At 45.9% G+C, this 20,299-nt stretch overlaps 2 protein-coding genes across 5 annotated transcripts in view; both read left to right on the forward strand.

The window, feature by feature from the left end:
- The first annotated feature begins 108 nt into the window (after positions 1 to 108).
- WDR91 (WD repeat domain 91) lies at positions 109 to 18,421 on the forward strand. Of its 4 annotated transcripts, none has more exons than XM_041404606.1 (15): positions 109 to 263; positions 1,891 to 2,070; positions 3,059 to 3,266; positions 4,062 to 4,144; positions 6,291 to 6,415; positions 8,162 to 8,339; positions 8,608 to 8,766; positions 10,776 to 10,975; positions 11,432 to 11,582; positions 13,065 to 13,159; positions 13,468 to 13,636; positions 14,329 to 14,437; positions 15,834 to 15,946; positions 16,706 to 16,903; positions 17,774 to 18,421. In XM_041404606.1, exons 1-15 carry the CDS (start codon positions 141 to 143, stop codon positions 17,936 to 17,938), a joined length of 2,256 nt encoding a protein of 751 aa, XP_041260540.1. In that variant the 5' UTR covers positions 109 to 140; the 3' UTR covers positions 17,939 to 18,421. The 4 variants fall into 4 exon arrangements, with proteins under 4 accessions (XP_041260540.1, XP_041260539.1, XP_041260541.1 ...); XM_041404605.1 differs by having other exon boundaries at positions 110 to 263; positions 8,563 to 8,766; XM_041404607.1 differs by lacking the exons at positions 3,059 to 3,266; positions 4,062 to 4,144 and having other exon boundaries at positions 116 to 263; positions 8,563 to 8,766.
- A 1,522-nt stretch (positions 18,422 to 19,943) lies between these two features.
- The window catches only part of CYREN (cell cycle regulator of NHEJ), a 2,009-nt gene continuing 1,653 nt past the window's right edge, over positions 19,944 to 20,299 (forward strand). The window contains exon 1 of the mRNA XM_041404615.1: positions 19,944 to 20,069. Within this exon, the coding sequence (XP_041260549.1) occupies positions 19,944 to 20,069 (126 nt within the window). The remainder of the gene's footprint in view (positions 20,070 to 20,299) is intronic.

The following is a 20,299-nucleotide window of genomic DNA, read 5'->3' on the forward strand; positions in this document are numbered from 1 at the left end:
GGTGGAGCGTGGGGCAGGGAAGAGGCGGGCAAGGCACGCTGGGAGCTGTAGTCCCGTTTGGGGCTGGTCTGGGCCGGGCCGTCCCCTCCCCGCCCCGCCCCCCCGTGGGCGGGCGGTGCCGGCGGCGCCGCGGGGTCCCCATGGCGGCGGCAGCGGAGCGCACGGACGAGCTGGTGCGGGAGTATCTGCTCTTCCGCGGCTTCACCGCCGCCCTGAAGCAGCTGGACGCCGAAATCAAGGCGGACCGGGAGAAGGGTTTCCGGGTGAGCGGCGACCGCATCCCCGTTCCCGGCGGGGCTCTGGGCGCGGGCGCACCCCTAGGAGAACGCGGGCCGCGGGCGCCGCTTCGCGCTCCAGGGGCTGGGCGAGGGGAGCGGGCCTGGCGCCGGGGAAGCCCTCGGAGCCTCCGCGCTTTCCCAGAGAGCGGCCGCCCCGGCCCTGCTGGGCTGGGCTGGGCGCGGGGCCCGGCCGGCCGCACAGGCGGGACCCGCATCTCGGAGCCGCCCGGCCCGCCCTGCTCTGCCGCCGCTTAGGGACGCAGCCTCCCGGCGGGGCTGGAGCCGCTTGAAGGCTCCCCTCCCGCTCGGCTCCAGGGCGGCTCCATCCCCTCGCCTGCCTCGCGGCTCCCGGCAGCCGCCCCGCGCCGCTCCCAGCCCGGCCCTGGGGGGACCCCGCGTCCGCCCCGGGGGGGACCGCCAGCGGATTCTCGGCTTCCAGGCGAGAAGAACCGAGGAGACCCGCGGACCGAGAGGGCAGGAAGACATTCCTTTGCCTGCATCTTTTCTTTGTCATGAGATTTTTATCCAGCGGAGCTCCGCTCGTTAGTTTGCATGTCTTGAGTACCGGCTGCCTTGACTAACGCGTGGAGATCGGCGCAGAATTTGCCAGTCTCAGAAATACAGTTTCAGTCCATTGCATGAGCTTCGTATTCCTGTAGCAACAGTCTTGGGCACCGAAGGTAGTGCTTTGAACAGTCAGATTTTTCTTTGACCAGCAATGTAAACACTACTTTTATCATTAATAAAGCATGTTGCTTTTATTTTTTAAAACACCCGTACTTTGCTGGTGACTTAATCTGAATTGTCCAAGAAGGGTCTGCTGGGGTCACAAACTTCAGTTTTCTATATCTGAAGGATGCCACAGAGATAAAATTTGGGTATGTCCTAAGATACTAAGTGATGAGGGGAGAGCAAACCACATATTAAACAACCTTAGTTTAATTTTATATGGGATGCAGTTTTTTCTTTTTCTTATGCCTGTCTTTGCCATCAGAAACCACTGAACAAAAAATCTGTTCCCACACCACCATTCTGCCTTATTCATATTGCAGAAATGATTTCCAAAGAGACATAATGACAAAAAAATTCTTCTGCAAAATTTTATGCTTGCCTTGTTAGTAGATGATGTTACTAAAGATAAAAGTACTTCAAAAATTGCAATGGAGCAGAACTGACTTCCTCTTTCTGTTGGCTAAATGCATATATTTTTCCTTTTAGTCTAAAAATAGTACTTTTTTTTCAGGTGCTGCACTTGAGTTTGAAATATTTAATCACATTAATTTTTTAAAAATTATTATCAACAGACTTTCAAAGGATGTGGAAAGTTTTGCTTACTTGTAAAAAAATCCATCAGTTGGGTTCAAGGAATGTGATATTTCTGTCAAAATCTGTTTGGCTATGCCCTGTCATATTTCTTTTTCCTTTATTTGCAAAGTGCTGCAGAGTGGAAGAACGCTAATGCAAAATTCAGAGTGTTTCCAGGATTAGAAAATAGCTAATGTATAAGCATTGCACAGTTAAAGCAGTTCAAGCTTCTGAGCACTAAGTTACAGAAAGTCTTGTGCCTCAAGAGCCCTCCCATGAGTGAAGTCTTCCCGTTTTGCCTCTTTAGGTGGATAAGATAGTGGAGCAGCTGCAGCAGTTTGTTCAGAGCTACGATCTGGCTGCCCTGCGGGATTACTGGAGCTATCTGGACCGACGCCTGTTCAGCCGTTTGGAAGACGTGTACCGGCCAACGGTGAACAAGCTGAAAACCAGCTTATTCCGATACTACCTGGTCCATGCTATTCAGGTACTGCTTGATTTTTTGGCTACTTTATAAAAGGTCCTGGTCTCTGAAACCGAAGCAGTAACCTGCCTTTGTGAGCCTGTGCCAGGCCTGCTGGGTTAGAAACAAGCAGTTCGTGTGTTGTGGTCAGGAGTGTGGTGTGGAGTTTGATGCAGACTCACATGACAAGCTTGTGTGCAGGACAGGGAAACTCGGGCAGCAGGGAAACGTGGTTTGCTGGGTGCAAGGTATTCACACTCACATAAAGACAGGTTACTCTCAAAAAGGATTACAGTACTGCTAGCTCAGTCCTGCTCATTTAACTTAGATACTGGCAGAGAACACAAGGTTCAAACTGGAACAAGGAAATGTGGAAGAGAAAATAAATGTCTTTTTGCTTGCTTTGAATAGAACAGAAAATAATGAGCTTAAAATGCAACAGAGATTTTTTCTGTTCAAACTCTGGGAAGTCAATGGAGTATATTCTCCCCTTGATTCTTCTTGGTTCCATTCCATGACTGAAGATCCAGGTGTTAGTGGAGGAGTCAAAATCTAATACATCTTTCTAGAAGTGTGCTTTTTCATGGTTTCTTTTGCTGTGTGCCTACTCTGAGGTGTGACAGTCCTGTCTGAATAATGTGTCTGTTGGAAACCTTTTCAAGGTGCATGTGCTGTAGACTTAAGTAATTTGAATTATCCTTTGATCCTGTATATGAAATGCTCATGTCAGTGCACTCTGCACTGGTTTAACTGAAACCAGTGTGTTTGGTTCGATTGGTCTCAGCCTTTAAACAGGATTCTGGTGACTAGAAAGAAGGTTGGGTTAGGTGCATTTGTGAGCTTCTCCTACCATATTTGTTTTTTTTTTTTTTTCCTGGTGAATCTGTAACTAACCACTTGATGTGTCAGGGTGGTGAAAATAGTTGTGTTCATAACAAAAAGCAAATGTTCCTCGACCTTATCTGGTGGCATTAACAGAAGTGTGGGCCCTGTTCTTCTTGCTGTGTTTCAGAATGGCCGCAATGATAAAGCACAGGAGTTTTTCCTCAAGCAGGCCTCTGAGCTCCAGAACCAGGCAGAGTGGAAGGATTGGTTTGTCCTGCCCTTCCTCCCTGCTCCAGACTCCAACCCCACCTTTGCTACCTATTTCTCACGCCAGTGGGCAGATACATTCATCGTGTCTCTGCACAACTTCCTGAGCGTCTTATTTCAGTGCATGCATATCCTTCTTTGCAGCTTTGCAATCTCCCTTGCCCTGGTGTTAATCTTTCAACAGTTATGCCAAGGATATAATACTATGGAACTTCCTGCTTTCAGGTGATTTTTTACAGCCAAGACTTAATAGAAGTTGGTGTTTACCAGAGGGTGTTACTGCTAGTAATAATAGTTACTGCTCAATTATCTGATGATATGTTGTATTCCCTGAGCAAAACAATTGTGGTCGTTGGTGGTGCTGAATCATCCCGATGCTAGTGACTAGAAATCTTGTGCACATCTTGTTCTGAAATGGTTTTACTCTTTGCTTGACATAGTACAAAACAGTCATACAACCTTGGGTCATAATCCATAACTGTACTGGCATCTTCTGTTAGATCCTTCTTTGGGTGCATTATATTCACAACATTGCCTAGTGACAGCTCATTATAATAGAGCAGTTGATTTTTGGCAGGAATAAGTTTTTAGTGCCATGCTACAGAGTTCTGTCTTGTTTGGTGATGATGCTGCAGCTGGAATACAGCTCATCTTGAACTGTTTCTTCAGTGTACAGTAAAGCAGTAATAGAACCCATCTTGCCCTCCACTTCTGACTCTAAAAAGAAATAATCTAAAAATCCTTGCAAAGTCCACATGAAATAGTTTAGCTGCTAATCTTCTGGTCGTGCACATACTTTTTGCTAATTTTATGGACTGGGCAGCTTTGTTTTTACAGAGAAATGGCCAGTACAGAGTGCTGGCTTTTAGAATTAAGCCAGGTGCACACAAGTTATTGCCTTGATTTTCTTTAACATTGCTTACCAGTTCCAGTCATACTGAACTTTGAAGCTGAATGTCTCAGGACCAGTCTCATACAAGAAGAAAATGAATCCTTGCGGCATAAGGTCAGAACTGAGATCACTCTTTAGCTGCTGACTGTGTGATGTGAGTTTTGTAAAATTGATTCCATCCATTTGAGAACTTTGTTCTGTTTGGTGCAGTTATTCTAAGGCAGGTTCTTTAAGTCTTTTGATTTATTTTGATTTATCTTTCAATTGTTTCCAGCAAAGTTAGGGTTGTGATCATATTGTGAAATGTGTGTTTAGGATATTCCTGTCCCTCTGCTGAAGGTGATTGTCTCCCCTCCCTGTGCTGTCTGACAGGTGACTGCATACTATACAAACTCATTTTCTGTTACACTGCAAAGTCAAAACAAGGTGAAACTGGTAGCAGGTTAGGGATGTATGTTGTAGAGTTATAGAATGGGTTGGAAAGGAAGTATGGCTGATTTTGTGAATAGTATGCAATCACTTCCAGATTTTAGCAGATAGAGAAACAGAAGCAATAGAAATGGGTAGTAAATTCTGGCAGAGACAGAAACTGTTACTTCTGAAATGGCCCCTTCACCATGTTTGATATGTACTTAAAGCAATTTAGACCAGCTAGTGGAAATATTGTGAATGTCTGTTTCCCAAGTCTAGATCTTACAGTAAACCATAAGAAGGGTCCGTTAGTTCAGACAAAATGTTGCCCAGCTCCATGTCTTGTGTTTGGCAGTGTTATCAGCAGATACTTAGGGAAAGGGTGTAACTTGGGTCAGTCATTTCCACATATAACTTCTGTTAGAGAAATGTGTGAAATCTGAAGTTTAAGATTTAAACTATAGATCATATGTGGATGGTCACATGCAAGTAGGAAGGATTATTCATGTAAGCAGAACTTTAATTTTGCTTCCTCAAACATACCAAGAAAAGCTCTTTCTGTATAAATATTTCAGTAAAGTTTGTGCTTTACCTCCTGTGTTACAAAACATTGTTGTATGTTGTGTTTTCTGTTTGTACTGTTTTAATAGCTGTTCAACACTGTCCTAGAAATAGAAGTAAAATAGAATAATTGATTTCAAAAAAGGAGGCCGTTTTTCAGGAAAAAACCCAAGATTTGTCACTGTGTACTGTATGGAGTTAGAAGGTCAGTCAAACATTGACAGGAGGGTTCTGCAAAGATGGTCAGTGAATAGGGACAGAGGATGAGGTATGTTTTGCAACAGAGCTTTTATTTCCTCAAATTTTGTATTCTTTACTTTTAGTCAGAATAAACCTATGGTTTGTGTTTTGCATGTTGGCTGATACCATTTGCAGTCTGGATAAAAGTTTTTTGGCAAATCAACAGCAGCAAAACTAGACTTTCCCTTTTAGTCAACTCCTCAGGTCAGAGGGGGAACCAGTGACCTCTAGAATACAGGTTTTAAGAAAGGATGCCAATAAATAGTGATGCTAGCTGAAATTTTTTTGATGCTAGCTGAAATTATCTGTTCTATTCTGCTGAAACAATGCAAATACATAAATAGTGAGCTAGATTTCTAAAGCTCATTTTTCTTCCTGTATTTTCTTTCCTTAAATATTGTGTTAAAAAGAAAAATAAATATATCTGAAAAACAAATGTACAGAAACAGAAAAGCCTGAGGAACTCTTTGTGTAAGAGTCACAGGCATAAACCACATCTGTTCCAGAAAGCTGCATCCTGAGGTTCCTCTCCACTAAGGGGAAAAAGAGATGGTTTTCTTTCTCCATAATGTGGAGATAAATCTCACCATCATGCTTGGGAAGGAATTGCACAGGGTATGGAGCTGGATTTCAGGCTGACCTGGTTTCACTGACCTTGGTGCACCCTGCCAGTTGAGCAAACCCTTGGCTGTGGGAAGAAGATTACCTTGTAGGCTCTGTGCCTGCATTGCCCTGGCCTCAGACTGCCTGCAGGAGAGGGGCTGTAAGCTCTGCCCTGCCCATCTCTTGTTTCCCAGCGCCACTAATGTCCCACAGCCAGCCCCAGGAGAGGAATGAAGGGCTTTAAGTAGGCTCCAGTTTCATGTGCCTAAAGTACTGATTGTTTTGACTAATTGGACTAATGTGGTGCTCAGCCAGTAAGAGCAACTTTTTTCCTTCCCCGCCCTTCTAGAGCTGTTAAAATAAAAGGAGTAAACAATTTCAGTGAGTGGGAAGGAGGTGAATCTCAGTGACCCTGTGTTTACTTGGCTCTTTTCTCCTGTCCTAGCTGTTTGCTCTGCAGGCTGAATCCTCCCGCATGAAGAAAGAGGAATTGGAGGTGGAGCAAACAGTAATGCATCACAAGCTGCCGGCATATGTGGCCAACATGGATCGACTAGGGGACTCTGAGCTGTGAGTGCTTGCAGGAGAAGAGCTGGGGACAAGCTCTGCTGCTTTTATTGGGACAGGGAGGTTCCTGGAGGGTCATTTCCACGTCCACTGCCCTGGGATTCAGTGCAGAAAGACATCCATGCAGACATTATGGTGACCTAAGTAGGTTTAATGGAATTCATGACAGGTGTCTCTCCCATCTTTTGGGAGGTTCTTGCAAACCAGTGAGAGCCCAAGCACGCATGGAAGTGATTCTGCTCTGCTGCCATTATTGCACCAAGGTGTTCTGGGCATCCAGGGCACTGGCAGCAGTGCAGTACCTGCAGTATTGCTCAAATGAAGTGGATTGGCTCTTGATTCCAATTTACTTGAGTGCCTGCAGTGCCATAGGTGAATGCCCTGTGTTGTTTTGTACTGTTATTTACTGTATGACCCAAATGGATTCTTCTTACACAGAGATGTTTTCTTGCTTTTGCAAAGTCAAGGGAAAAGGAGCTTCTCTTCTGTGAGGCTCAGATTTCCCCATGAACTTGCTGCAGTTAAAAGTGTATTTTGTGGCTACATCCACTTTGTGCCTATCTCTGGAAATTAGGCAACATACACAGTGTTACAGCTTCTTTAACTGTTATTTTTTTTACCCCAGGACAGGAATAGGATTGATTAAACTATCCTGTTGCCAGTGACAGAGAGAAGTTGTAGCAGGTACTACACACAGAATGTTTTAATCTAAAATTTGTCTGATTAAATAGACTAAGTGTTTATTGAACTATCTTTGTGACAGCTCTGCAGTCTTTGCACAGTACAGGCTCCAGAGTTTAGTTTGTGATGTATTTTTTTTTAACTCTGTGGAAAGCCCTGATGGTATCCACATGTATGGAGGAGTGTGACATGAGGGATGGGGTAATTTATTCCTGTATTTATTTTTGTCCATTTGAATTAGAAAAACTTGCCTAAGAAGTGGCATTTCTTGCATGTGCAGCTTATCTCTTAGTCTAGGGACCAGTTCAGTTGCTTATTTTTGTGTCTCTTCTTAACCCAAAGCCCAGCTTTGGTAGAATAGTTCCATCCTTGCAGAGTGGATCGAGACAGTGAAGATTATTGTATTCCCCTTGCCCTTGCTGCCACTGTGCTCTCAGAGGAAGCTGTAGCACAGTGAGGTCAGACAGTTATGTTCTGGGAAGCAGCTGCTGCTCTTGGCATTGTGGACTGAGAAGGGAGGTGTTTATAATCACTGAAATGGTCTGTAGCTCTCTTATTTCCTTTGGGTCTGGATTTTGAGATATTGGAGACTTGTGCCATAAAGTTGTTGAACATAACCTGCTGTTTATCAAAGGGTGTTCAGTGAAATACTGGATGCTGAATGTCTCTCAAAGTAGGTCTGTTTTATGCTTTGAATTGGGAATCCCATCTTAATAAGTTCTACAGCAATCTGAATTCCCCTGCCTTTCCCTTAGAGTCTTTCTAAACAAGCCAGATGGAGTGGAAGGAGTTTTAGGTGGCTCTGAAGCGGATTCAGTTTGAGCTCACTGTCTCAGTGGCATCTCTGAGAAGTGAGCTTTTGGTTACAGTAACTGTAATGACCTGCTCCAGGCACTAAGAGGATATTTTCAAATAGGGTTTTACTGCATAGTGGTGCACTGGCTTGGAAATGAACATCTGTCTTCCAGTGGTTCAAAGAGCTGCCACTTCACTCAACTGGTGGTCTTTGGGCAGGTTGCCTTGCTACACTTTCACATTCTATTTGGTGGTGTTTTGTTTTTTCATTAGTGATATGACCTGCAATCAGAGAAGTACAGCACATTCTCTTCAGTCCCGCGGAGGCTTTCTGTCCTCCTTTCTCTCCCAAAGTAAAAAGGGCCCTTCCAGACCAACCCATTCAAGTGGGGCTTCTCCAGTGCAGGCTAGCAGTATGCTGCTAGTGAAGAAAGAACCAACAAATCACCAGGTAATTCTCAGCTGAAAGTTGCTCAGTCTCCAAGGAGTTAACTTGCACCACGGCACTGCTCCAAGCTTCTGCTTTCACCTGAAAAATTAAATGTTCTGTCCTGCCTTGCAAATGTATGCTGGGCCTGAATGCAGCACAAGAACAGCTATTGTTATCTAAGAGCTTGTGGAGCCCTTGCAGGTGCTCTGTTGCTTTGCTACTTCTTTTGCTCTTTGTTCTGCAGCCTACTGGAAGCATAACTTTGCCCAGTCACTTCTCTGCTTTCCAGAGTGCCAAAGGAAAAGAAGGAACCGTGAGCTCTAAGGATGGGAAGAGCCACTTCAGTGGTTTAGTGGCAGGCGAGTCCAGCTCCCTGCAGCAGCGGCAGAAGCGCTTGCAAGAGCATGGGAAAGAAAGGAAGGAACTGTTGTCAAAAGGGACCTTCCAGGTACTGGTCAGCACTGCAGGGCTGGGAAGAAGAAGGCTTGTATTTCTGTAAAACTAAGGGGTAAAACAAGTGCAAGTGTTTCCTTTAAGCTTCGGAATTGCTAGTCAGAAATAACTGTATCAAAGGTTCATGTCTGTAGTTAATCAACTCCTTCTTCACTTGGTTTATTTCTGTGTCCCTGGAAGTTAATCAGTATTGGCATTTCAGGTGGAAGAATTGTCTATTGTCTCCGTGTTTTTCACCGCCTGGTCCTGAGGCTTCACTGAGGATTCATTCGCTTTTAATGATTGTGTTTAAATACCTTGTTAAAATCCCCATTTCTCAGTGGTAATGAGCTTGGCTCACTCATCCAGCCAAAGTGGATGAGTTCTCTTCCTGTAGGTTCTTGTGCTGATTTTTACAGGCTCTGTGTGGGACAATGAAAACTAATATAAAATTTTCCTGGATAGGAATTGAACTTGCTTTCCTAGCAGCATTTGCTTCTTGGAGTTTTTTGTACTTTATTGTTGCAGTTTTACCTGGGGGTGTGCCCTGTTTTAAAACCTAATGAAATAATAAAACTGTGTCCTGGATTTTAACTGCTGAAGGTCAGCACACTACTTTTGTACACTGTGTGTTGTCTGGCTTTCAGCAGCCATGTTGTCAAAAAATACAGAGCACAGGCAGCATCTCAGCCATTGTATTTTGTCTGTATGAGACATTCTGCCTTGTGGAGAGGCAGTGCTGAGGGACTGTTGTCTGTTGGCCAGTGTGTGGCTGTTCTGTGTGTGGGAGTGCTGGTTAAAGAGATGTTACTCTATCAATCAGCATTCAAGGCCTTGAGAGAACCTTTTTATTCATGGTTCATCTAAAACACTTTCAGATTGGTTGGAAAATTGCAAAGCCCAATTTCTCAGTAAGTTTCCTTTCACTTCCCTTTTTCTAGACTGTTCCATGTTAAGGCAGTGATTTTTGGGCTGTGTAAAGATTGGTGCTCTTGAGGAAGCTTGATGCTCTTTAACTTGTCTCAAAGCACGTGAGCAAAAAGGAAACTGAAAGCGGCACTGTTTTCTTTCACATGAGTGTCATTCACTGTAACTAGCAGAATAATTATTGGATTTGTTTCCCAGTCTTTTCCAGCTCTGTGATTTCAGATGATTTGATTATGCAGTGCGTGATCCATTGGTCCTGATGAGAAGCTACTGTAAATTAGGCAAGCATGTGTTACAGAACAGGAATTCATAACCATCAATACCAATACCATTTTGGGGACACTTAACTTTCAGAGGATGCTTTATCAAAAGAATGCTAGCAGATGGTTTTCCACCTTATGTGCTGTATCTGCTTCTTGTTCAACTTCTGGTGGCAAGGGAAGACTAAGCTGTTTCCAAATATTTCTGCAGTGCAGATCTTATCCAGATACTGTCACTTCCTAAAACTCCCTTTATTCTGTCTGCCCTGTCAAATTGGGTTTTAAGCTTTTGGACTCATGTGTCAGCTCTACTGTTGTCATCAGTCAGTTGGCTGCAGTGGTAGCTCCAGTGTGCACAATCGAAATCTCTGGCAGATGAGGATAAGCCATCTACTGGGGCTTGAGAGCCAAGTTTTTGTACAGTTTGCTGAACTGCATATTATACAGACTTAACTTATAATGCTGAATGCAAGAATTCCTTGAAGTGTTGATTTTCTTGTGAATCTTTGCTCTAATGGCATATAAATGGGCCTCTGATATTGGCTGAGGTATGCCAAAAATGTTGCAGTTCTTCTAGTTCTTACAGGAAAGTGTAGCTGGGCACTTGGAGGGGGATATAAGGAACTCAACAACTAAGCAAGTCATACTAAATAGTGCAGTTGTGCAACATATGGTCCTTGTACTCAGAAAGATCCCTGGCAGAAGGAGTGTTCGGCTGACAATGCTTCGATTTTGTTGCAGTTTGTTGTTCTTTTTTTTCCTCCCAGCAGGCTGGGGTAGCTGAGGAGCTTGATATGGAGCTGCTTCCTTGTATTTCACACAGGATTTCTTCCTTCAGGGCCAAAGTGCTGAGAAGAAAACAGATACTAACATAGCTGAGGCAGAACCGTGCTCAGAGCTGCATGCTGAGCAAACAGAGACTTCAACCAAAATGCCTGGCAGCAGTGCAGAGGCTGTGGGCGTTCGGCAGGAGCAGCCTTTCATCGTCCTGAGCCAGGAGGAGTATGGGGAGCACCATTCATCCATCATGTACTGCAGGTAATGCACTGGCAGAGGGGGCTGTCTTGTAGAAGCCTCTGCAGAAGGATCAGCTGTGTCTGCCCTCTTTCTCCCGGCCTCTGTTGTGTCCAGCACATTGGACATGTACTCGCAGGTTTTGGGCTGTCAAGTTGGTGTCACTGAAAGTAGCATGTAGCTTGTGCTACATGTGAGAAGGACAGAGATTTTTGGACAGAAATATTTGTGATTGTGTAGTGCCAGCCAGGAAGAAAGTCTTTTGGAAAGCAGGTATTGTTTAAGGGCATTATGCTTTATGTCTGGAGCTTAATGTGCTTTGTTGTGCCACTTACTGTGAAGTGAGCAGGAAGGAGTGGAAAGAAGTTCTAATTCCTGCAGAAGGAGCTGGTGTGTGGCCAGGAAAGGAAGGATTAGTGGGTTAATCTAAGAGTTTGAGGGAGAAGAATATCCCATCAGTTTCATTCATTCTACACACAGGGTTGATTGTTCTGGACGGAGGGTGGCCAGCTTGGATGTGGATGGGGTTATCAAAGTCTGGTCTTTTAACCCCATAATGCAAACGAAAGCTTCGTCCATTTCCAAATCTCCGTTGCTGTCCCTGGAATGGGCCACCAAGCGTGATCGGCTGGTGAGTAGTCTGCGTGTGGAAGCACAGCAGGTGATTTGGGGCTCTCTTGTTACAAGTTGCATGTTCACTTCTAGACAGCTGCGCTGTGGATAAGATTGGGGCAGCAGTTAGTTTCCACTTTTAGTGGGACACGGGGAACCAAAGCCTCTAGGGTCTAAAAAGAACTAAAGGAGTGAGTGTATGCTTTGTACTGAGCAAGGAGTTCACCACTGCTTGCCCTGAAACAGAAATTTTGAAGTGCAGTGTGGGTACAGCTGCAGGATAGAAGTAGTGCCTTTGAGAGAATTGCCTGTCTTCACACAGATCACATAGCACCTTGTAAAGACAGGCAGAGGCAAATGAGTCCAGCAGCCTGTGGGAGGCCTGCAGCAGAGAGCTGTGGACCTTTACTCATACCCTGAGCCAGCAGCAGAGAAGGGGAAACAGAGTTGTGAGGGTGGCATTTCACTTGTGCATAAAAAGGTGCGAAAAAAGCTCCATGTCCAGTTCTAGACTGGTGTCTTAAGAGCTGAGAGTTTGTGTGTGCATGAGGAGCTTGGAGCTTGTTTAAATAACATGGCAGTTTAAATGTTTCCTATATCCCTTTTTCTCTAGTTCTGTTACTAGAGAGGAGCCTTAAATTATACAAATTCCTCTGAGTCCTTGAACTGTTGCTAGTGTTTCATGCCCTCCCTTGGCAGATACAGGGCTGTATGAGAAGGCTGGCTTGCAAATGAGGCAGTATTTTTTTGCATTTTCGCTCTGACTATGTGTGGTTTGCTAACCCCAAAATGCCACCTGTGAAGAGCTGATTCTACAGCTTGTCTCTTCTTTGACTTTTAGAAAGCAAGTTATCAATGCAGTTGTTGCTCTTTGTTGTGATGGTGTTTCTTCTGCTTTGTGGAATTAATTTCCTTCTTGCTAATGGAAAGATTCTTGATTCTGAAATACATGTAGGATTCACCAGCAAATTAGGCGCTGAAGTGACAAAGATCTGGCTTGCTCAATTTTCTTTTATAATGCTTCTCTCCATAACTTAAATTTTAATTGAAATTGTAACACCGCTGATAAAGCATGTGTGAGCTATTCTGGATGATTTTATCCTCCCATGGGTGAAAGGAGTTGGCTTCTCCTTGATTTTTTCTTTAGCACACAGTTACCAATCTTAAGCGTCTCTTTCCTTGGACCCCTAGGTATTGAGACTCCATACATGTTTTTCATCCCATAGAGTTGAGCCATGATCTAGAAAGTGGTGTTTATGCCACCTTGGTGCCTATTCGATCTTTTTCTCACTGAGGATCGGGGTTTTTACTCTGACTTCTGTGGCTTTGGGGTAGTGCTACTCAGTGTGATTGCACAGGAAGACAGGATGTACCATTATGGAGTAATATAAATATTACTGTCTGAATGCATAAACAGAAAAAAAATTACTAAGTCTTGTTGGCCAGCATCATTGTACTCCTCACTCACACTCTTTCCATCTACTTCCTTGCTGGTTTCAAGCTATTGCTTGGCAGTGGGGTCGGGACAGTTCGTCTTTATGACACAGAAGCAAAGAAGAATCTCTGTGAAATCAGCATTGATGAGGACATGCCCAGGTAACTCTGGAATACTGATTTTTGCATATAAATATAAGTAAATGGTGTTGGCTTTAATAGTAAGCATCTTCCTGCTGCTTTTCTGCAACTGCAGGACTACCCAGCCTTCATCTAGAGGGCAGTCCCTGCCTGAGCAGTGTAAATCTGTTGAGGTAAATGCGAGACACTCAAAAACTAAGCACATCAATCTGCCCTCCTTTACAGTGCACCCTGTCTTTCAAACTCTTAATGGGAGAGCTCGTAGGTGAGTGTTTTGCTCGAGGCAGCTGCAGGAGAGAGGTGATTCAGACCATGTGCCTGTGTTTCAGGATCCTCTCGCTTGCCTGCAGCCCAAGTGGTGCCTCCTTCGTGTGCTCTGCAGCAGCCCAGAGCCCCGTCTCCCACATTGACTTCTCAGTAATCAACTCCGGGGGCAAAAGCATGAACCAAGTTCCTGGGAAGCTGCTGCTGTGGGACACTAAGACGATGAAACAGCAGGTACTTGCTGGGTTTCTTTCTTTCGTCAGTCTGCTTGCTGAGAATGAGTGTCTTCTGTTTCAGTGTCTAGGAGCCCTCATTCTAAATTATGCTGACTTTCTTTTCAACACCCTTCTTTTTCCTCCTTCCTCCTTTCCCCTCTGTCACATTCAGGATAAAAATAAATAATGTAAGTAGCTGCTGGATTGGGTGAAGTTTTTTGTTTTATTGGTGTGTTGGGATTTTTCTGAGGAATTCTTCAGAATAGTCCATGGCCTTGTTTTTATCCTGGCTGCACAGTTTGTGACTGGAAATATCCCAAGTGGATTGAATGACGCTTTGCTGAGGCTTTCTCCAGTTGAGCTGTACTGAAAGGTTTTCGTTGCTGCTGTTCCCCTTGCCTTCCCTGTTTTTAAGTGAAGTGCTGTCCCTGACATGTAGGAGAAAGCAACATACTCAAGCTAATGCCTGCCAGAAGCTGGTTTTGCAACCTTGAGGCCATGGCCAAGAAAGCTGTGGCTTGGCTGAGGTGAATTGCTGGTTTAGTGTTACAGTAAAATGCTGCTGCCAGACTTTGAAGTCCATAGTCATTAGAGGTGTAGGGCTCCAAACCAGAGTTCTTGTTACTAAATACCATCTTTCTTTCTTCCTTCCCCTGGAGTTCAATGCCTCCAGCTCCATTTCTCAGCATTAATGCAGATTTTCCCTTCCAGCTGCAGTTCTCCCTGGAGCCTGAGCCCATTGCTATTAACTGCACAGCCTTCAACCACAATGGCAACCTTCTGGTCACCGGGGCTGCAGATGGGATTGTTCGTCTCTTTGGTACAGTGCAAAGGGACCGGGGGGTATTGGTGATAGCCAGCTGTGAGGCCAGGTGGCCAAGACTGGCATCTGAGCTTCTATCACAAATACTGTGACCACAGGATGAGGGAAGGGATTGTCCCCCTGCTCCTGGCACTGCTGAGGTTGCATCTCAAACAGCATGTTGGGTTTTGGGCCCCTCGTTGCATGAAAGACATTGTGGGGCTGGAGCGTGTCCAAAGAACAAAACCAAAGCTGCTAAAGGGTGTGGAGCACATGAGGAGTTGGCTGCAGGAGCTGAGGTTCTTTAGCTTAGGGAAAAAGAGACTGAGGGGACACGTCACTGCTTTCTACAAGTACCTGCGAGGAGATTGTAGCCACGTGTTGATCAGTCTCTTCTCCCAGGTAACAAGGGATCAGACAGGAGGAAACAGTCTCAAGCAGCATCAAGGGAGGGTTATATTGGATGTTAGGAAAACTTCTGTCACCAAAGGCATTGTCAAACACTGGACTCCAGGAAAGTGCTGGAGTCACCCTCCCTGGAAATATTTAAAAGATGTAACAAATGTGGCACTTAGGAGTATAGTTTAGTGGTGCAGTTGGCAGTGTTAAAGTAACAGTTGGGCTTGATTATTTTGGAAGTCTTTTCTAACTTAAATGTTTCTGTGAAAATGAGTAGTGAGGTGGTCCCTAATCCTCAGTTGGCTGCCCATAGCAGGGAGGATATGCTTGGAGACCAAGGTGGAAGCTGTTGTCTCCACAGGAGCTCTCAGGAGTGAATTGACATAGACTTTTTCTGGAGAACATTGGCTGCAGACCCTGGTAGTGCTGCTGGATTTGTTGCTTGTCTCCTGCTGAAGAGGACTGTGAATTTGCTCTTAAGCCATGTGGTCTTGTGCTGTGCCAGATAGCAGTACCACTGGAGGCTGAGTTGTGAGGAAAGCAGTTAATGTGAGACCTTCCATTTAAATGCAAGAGCTTCACATCAGTCCTCCTTTTGGGAGCCATTTGTGTTTCTCAGGTTTTTGTTCTCTTCAGCCTGTCCTTGCAATAAAGGCAGTTCAAGCCTCCTACCTTTGAATGGGGAATCTGCTTCTGGCACAGGTGGAGGCTGCAGTCCCAGGTCTTTGGGAGGACAGAGCAGTCAGCAGCTGGGAGGGATGGGCAGGATAACAAGGGGAGGAGGAGGGCCAGTGGTGCTTGGATGCAGAATGCCTGAAGTTGACAGCCTGTGAGCAGCCCCATAGAGTCCAAAATGACAGCAGGAGTATAGGCATAGGGTGCTGGGACTGGATTGGGCTCCCCCAGGCTGGTTTGGAGGGCTGGCACGGAGACCTCAGGAACATAAAAGGCCTCCCTCTCTTCACCTCAGCTCTGTGTGAGTACAGGGAGTGTTCAGTACTGGTTCTCCCCTCAGATATGCAGCAGCACGAGTGCGCCATGAGCTGGAAGGCCCATGATGGGGAAGTCTACTCCGTGGAGTTCAGCTATGACGAGAACACAGTCTACAGCATAGGCGAGGATGGCAAGGTAGGCTATGGATCACCTCCTACTGCTCAGCTGGCAGAGAGGTCACTTCTGGAGTCTTCTCTGTATCGTGGGGACAATTAAAATACGCTCAGATTCTGGATGAAACATGGGCTGCTAACTGCAGTCTTAGGTGTGCAGTACCACCCTGCTCCATGCAATCTGCAGAGAGAGTGGCTGAAAAATATGTTAATAGTTGGAGCTGTCTTTGACCTTGTGTGCAAATCCTATTGTTGGTGACATCTCTTTTCTAGATAGTCTATGTGAGGATGACCTTTCTCTGACCCTGAGATGACCACATTTGAGATCTGGGATTCACAGGGAAGCATATCCTTGACCACTTTGCATTAATCTCATCAGCAGCTCCCTTTACAATTGTTATTGTAATTGGCATTATTGCTTATAATAAACATCTCAATTTCTGCAGTTCCTCAGTCTTCAGCAGTAGGGGTCTGGGTCAGTGAGTGATCTTGGCTGAGGAGTTAAGCAAGTTCTCACCAAAGTACTGCATGCAGTGTGGAAGGACACATAGGCAGTAGTGCTTGAGGAAGGCAGAGCATATCTTTGCCTGGGTAGACAGAGCTCTTACAGCCTTTGCATCCTGGGCTTTGTTCATATAGCCACTTAGGTACAGATGTGAAAATGCCATCTTCTGTTTGTGAGGAATACCCACTATTTTGCTAAAAGCAAAAAAAAGGCAACTCTATTTGCATCCCAGTTAATTTCATTATAAGCTTTTGTCATTTCTTTTTCTCATTCTAGTTTATTCAGTGGAATATCCATAAAAGTGGCTTGAAGGTGTCTGAGTATGACCTTCCCCGGGAGGCTACAGGTCCTTTTATTCTGTCTGGATACAGTGGCTACAAGCAAGTGCAGTTCCCACGAGGACGGCTTTTTGCTTTTGACTCTGAGGGCAATTACATGTTGACATGTTCTTCTACTGGGGGAGTAATTTTTAAGGTAAGTCTGAGAAGTGATGGGGAATACTCTTAAGTATCCATACAAACTTATGCTAATTACAAGGGTGCAACAGCAGCTACTGGAAGTTCTTAAGCAGCACATACCCATCCTGGCTCTGCCAAAGCTGCTGCTCAGTTTCACACAGTGTGCATTTTAGCAGTGTGTAGTGAGTGTACAGCAAGTGTTTGGTCCTACAGCTCGAGTACTGGTGCTCTTTCTTAAAGCCTAGCTTTTAGTGTCCAAGTGACTAGGACAAAGTTTTAATTACTTTTTTAATATATGGATGCATGCCAGTTCAGTGCAAAATGTATCATTGTTGACTGGTGCTCATGTTCAATCTGCCTTCTGTGCCTGGTGGTTCTGTTAGAGCCAGCCTGATCCTCTTCCCTTACCGTGTACTGAAATTAAACAAAGGGTAAGGCTGAATGGTTCTGAGTGCCCAAATTTCTATGCTTCAGTAACAATTGTTGCTGATCACATGCCCATGCTCTTGCAAGGCAGATTAGATGGAATTTTTACTTTGCATCTGGGGCACTCAGAGCACTTGAACTAACATGAGCTACAGCTTAGGCTTATGTGCTTCTCATGAGTGTATGCCCTTAGCCTGCCTTGTTCAGTTACTGCAGTTCAGTTGATGTCAAAAGTTGAGCTGCTTGAGAGCACATGCTTCTGTAGTGAGACTGGAAGCTTCCTTTCCTGTGTGTGCTACACACATCTCAGTATCTCTCTGATTTTCTGCTTACTTAGCATGCTTTCTGCATGCTCTTAGAGATACAGAGTCTCTGTCAGGCTTTGGCTTGTCTTGTCGGGTGGATTGCCCCCACTGCAGAAATGTACCTCCCTAAAATCTTATGCTTTCCTTCTTTTTAGTTAAATGGTGAGGAAAAGGTTCTGGAGAGCTGCCTTTCCCTAGGAGGACACCGAGCTCCTGTTGTCACAGTGGATTGGAGCACAGCCATGGACTGCGGGACCTGCCTCACTGCTTCTATGGATGGCAAAATTAAATTAACAACCTTACTGGCTCAAAAGTCTTAACCTGGACAGTACTGAAGGGAGAAAGAGCAATAGAGCTGACAAAATCAGTGTTAATTCACAGGAACAAACTGCATGGGAGAGAAGGCAAAGCAAAGTCCCTCTTCTCATTGTAGCTTTTGCCTCTTGATAAATACATTTGCCAAACCACTGTGCAACAGAATGCCAGTATGGGACTGGATCAGTGGCAGCACTGAAAAATAAGTCTCCACTAATCCATTGTGGCAGCTGGACTTCCCTCTGTTAGGGAGTCTTGAGTAGCACGTGGCTAAAAGGCTGTGGTCACGTCAGGGTTCTGCAGAAGAAGGTGAGGCTGGAGGAAGCAAGCATGAGGCAGCACAGTGCATGACAATAGGATGACTCAAACTGGAAAGGCTGATGAGAAACCAGAGTATTCTTTGGGTATAACATTTGTTGTTACGATTTTGTTAGTTTGTTTTTATTTGTTTTTTTCCTGTAAAAAGAAAATATTCCCTTGCATTTGAACTCTATGCTTTGTTTAGCAGCTGCTGCAAAACATGGAGGGTGGTGAGGGCAGTGATGTACCAAGTCTCCTGCATGCAGAAAAGCTCTTGTGTTTTCACCAGGTGCTTCCAGCACCACATCTGCACACCATGGTGAACCAGACATCCAGGAACAAAACCAACTGTGTTTGCTTGGATGTATTGTGTTACCTTGCCACAGGTATCTGCTACCAACCAGAGCAGAAATCCTGAGTCAGACTTTGAAATACTTGTGTTGGAGTTCAGAAGCTACATAATGCCTAGCAGCTACCTGAGGGTGGATAGGGGGAGGGAGGCCAAGACCAGTGTGGCCCTGTATGGGGCTCTCTGTCACTGGAGCTGTCTCTCCCCCTAAGCCCACCAGCATCAGGGCAAGTGCTGTGCTCAGGTACTGCATAGTCTTCGAATGGACTAAGCAGATACATTTCATCTGCTTACACATTGCCATGGAGCTTTCTGCTGCTTATGTCCGTGGCCTGTATTGGGAGTTTGTGGTACTGTCGTTCCTTGGAAAATGAGCAGCCATTCATGAGCCATATGGGTAGCCATTCTCATAGACAGCTGTTCAAGGATAACACTGCTGGATACTGAAATCCTCACTACAGGCATGTTCATGTTACAGGTACCTGTTGTCCATGGAGTAACTTGCTCCTGCTGACTACACTCATCTGATAACCCCACCTTCCGTTCTCCAAGATTACAGGTCTCCTGCCAGACTGACATCTAAGTACAGGGTTTCCACCTCAGAGGGATGTGATACTTATGGTGCAGCTGCTCTTCATGCCAGTCTGAGCTAATGTCCCCTCCAATCCAGTGCTGAATTCTACCTGGCTTCAGGAATTCCCAGTGTTAGTCTGAGAGTTTAGAGAGCTCTCAAATGGGAGCCTTTGTTTGCCTCTCAAAAGGCCAGGAAAGATTGTGGCTGTATTCCAAGCCCTGCAGTGTTGACTACATTGCACAGGGGTTTTAGAATTTAGAATTACAAAATTACAGAATGGTCTGGGTTGGAAGGGACCTAAAGCTTTTCTAGTTCCAACTCTGCCATGAGCACGGCTGCCTTCCGCTAGACCAGGTTGTCCAAAGACCCATTCAGCCTGGCCCTGAACGCTACCACAGATGTTACTTTCTTCCAGATGTTATCTTCCAGCCCTCACAGAGGGTCAGCTGAGGTTTCTGGAGGGAGACTACTTTCAGGTTTGCTTCATAAGTAGGACTAAAAGCAAAACAAAACCCCCAAAACAGGGAAAGAAAGTATAAAAAACATGCGCCAGTCCAAGGCTGCTATGCACAATGATGCATTAGCACATCATTGATACTGTGCCAGAAGCCTGGAGGGAAGGAATGAACATGTTGTTTTGCTAGAACAACGCTCAGCATGCTGTATTCCCAGAGGGGCTTCTACTCCATCCTTGGCCCAGGCTCCCGTCTCTCCTCGCTTCCCGGCACGAGTCCCCCGGCTGCCGCTGCCCCGGCTCCCTGCGCGCCCGGGCCTGCAGAGGGCGCCCATGCAGCGGCGGGCGCGCTCGGGGCGTCCCCGCAGCCCCGTCACCGAGCGCTCGGGGGCGGCGCCGGGCCCGGCCCGCCAGGCTGCCCCCGGGGCTCGGAGCCTGGCACGCAGCTGGCCCGGAGCCGTGTGTGCTGCTTGACGGACTATCGAGGGACGCGCGGCCGCACTGCCTGCCTGCCTGCCTGATCAAACACCGGGCTCCGTGGTGACTTGGGTTTTAGGGCGGCCTGGGGCTGCTTTTCCAGCTGCCCCGCAGCGCGGTCGGGCGAGGAAGCCGCCTCGGTGTGACGGGCGGAAGGCGCCCCGGCGGCGCCGCCCCGCGTGGCCATGGCGGCGGGCGCGCGGCGGCGGCAG

The sequence above is a fragment of the Onychostruthus taczanowskii genome, unplaced genomic scaffold (genome assembly GCF_017590055.1).
Source record: "Onychostruthus taczanowskii isolate IOZ18803 unplaced genomic scaffold, ASM1759005v1 scaffold216, whole genome shotgun sequence".
Classification (NCBI taxonomy): Eukaryota; Metazoa; Chordata; class Aves; order Passeriformes; family Passeridae; genus Onychostruthus; species Onychostruthus taczanowskii.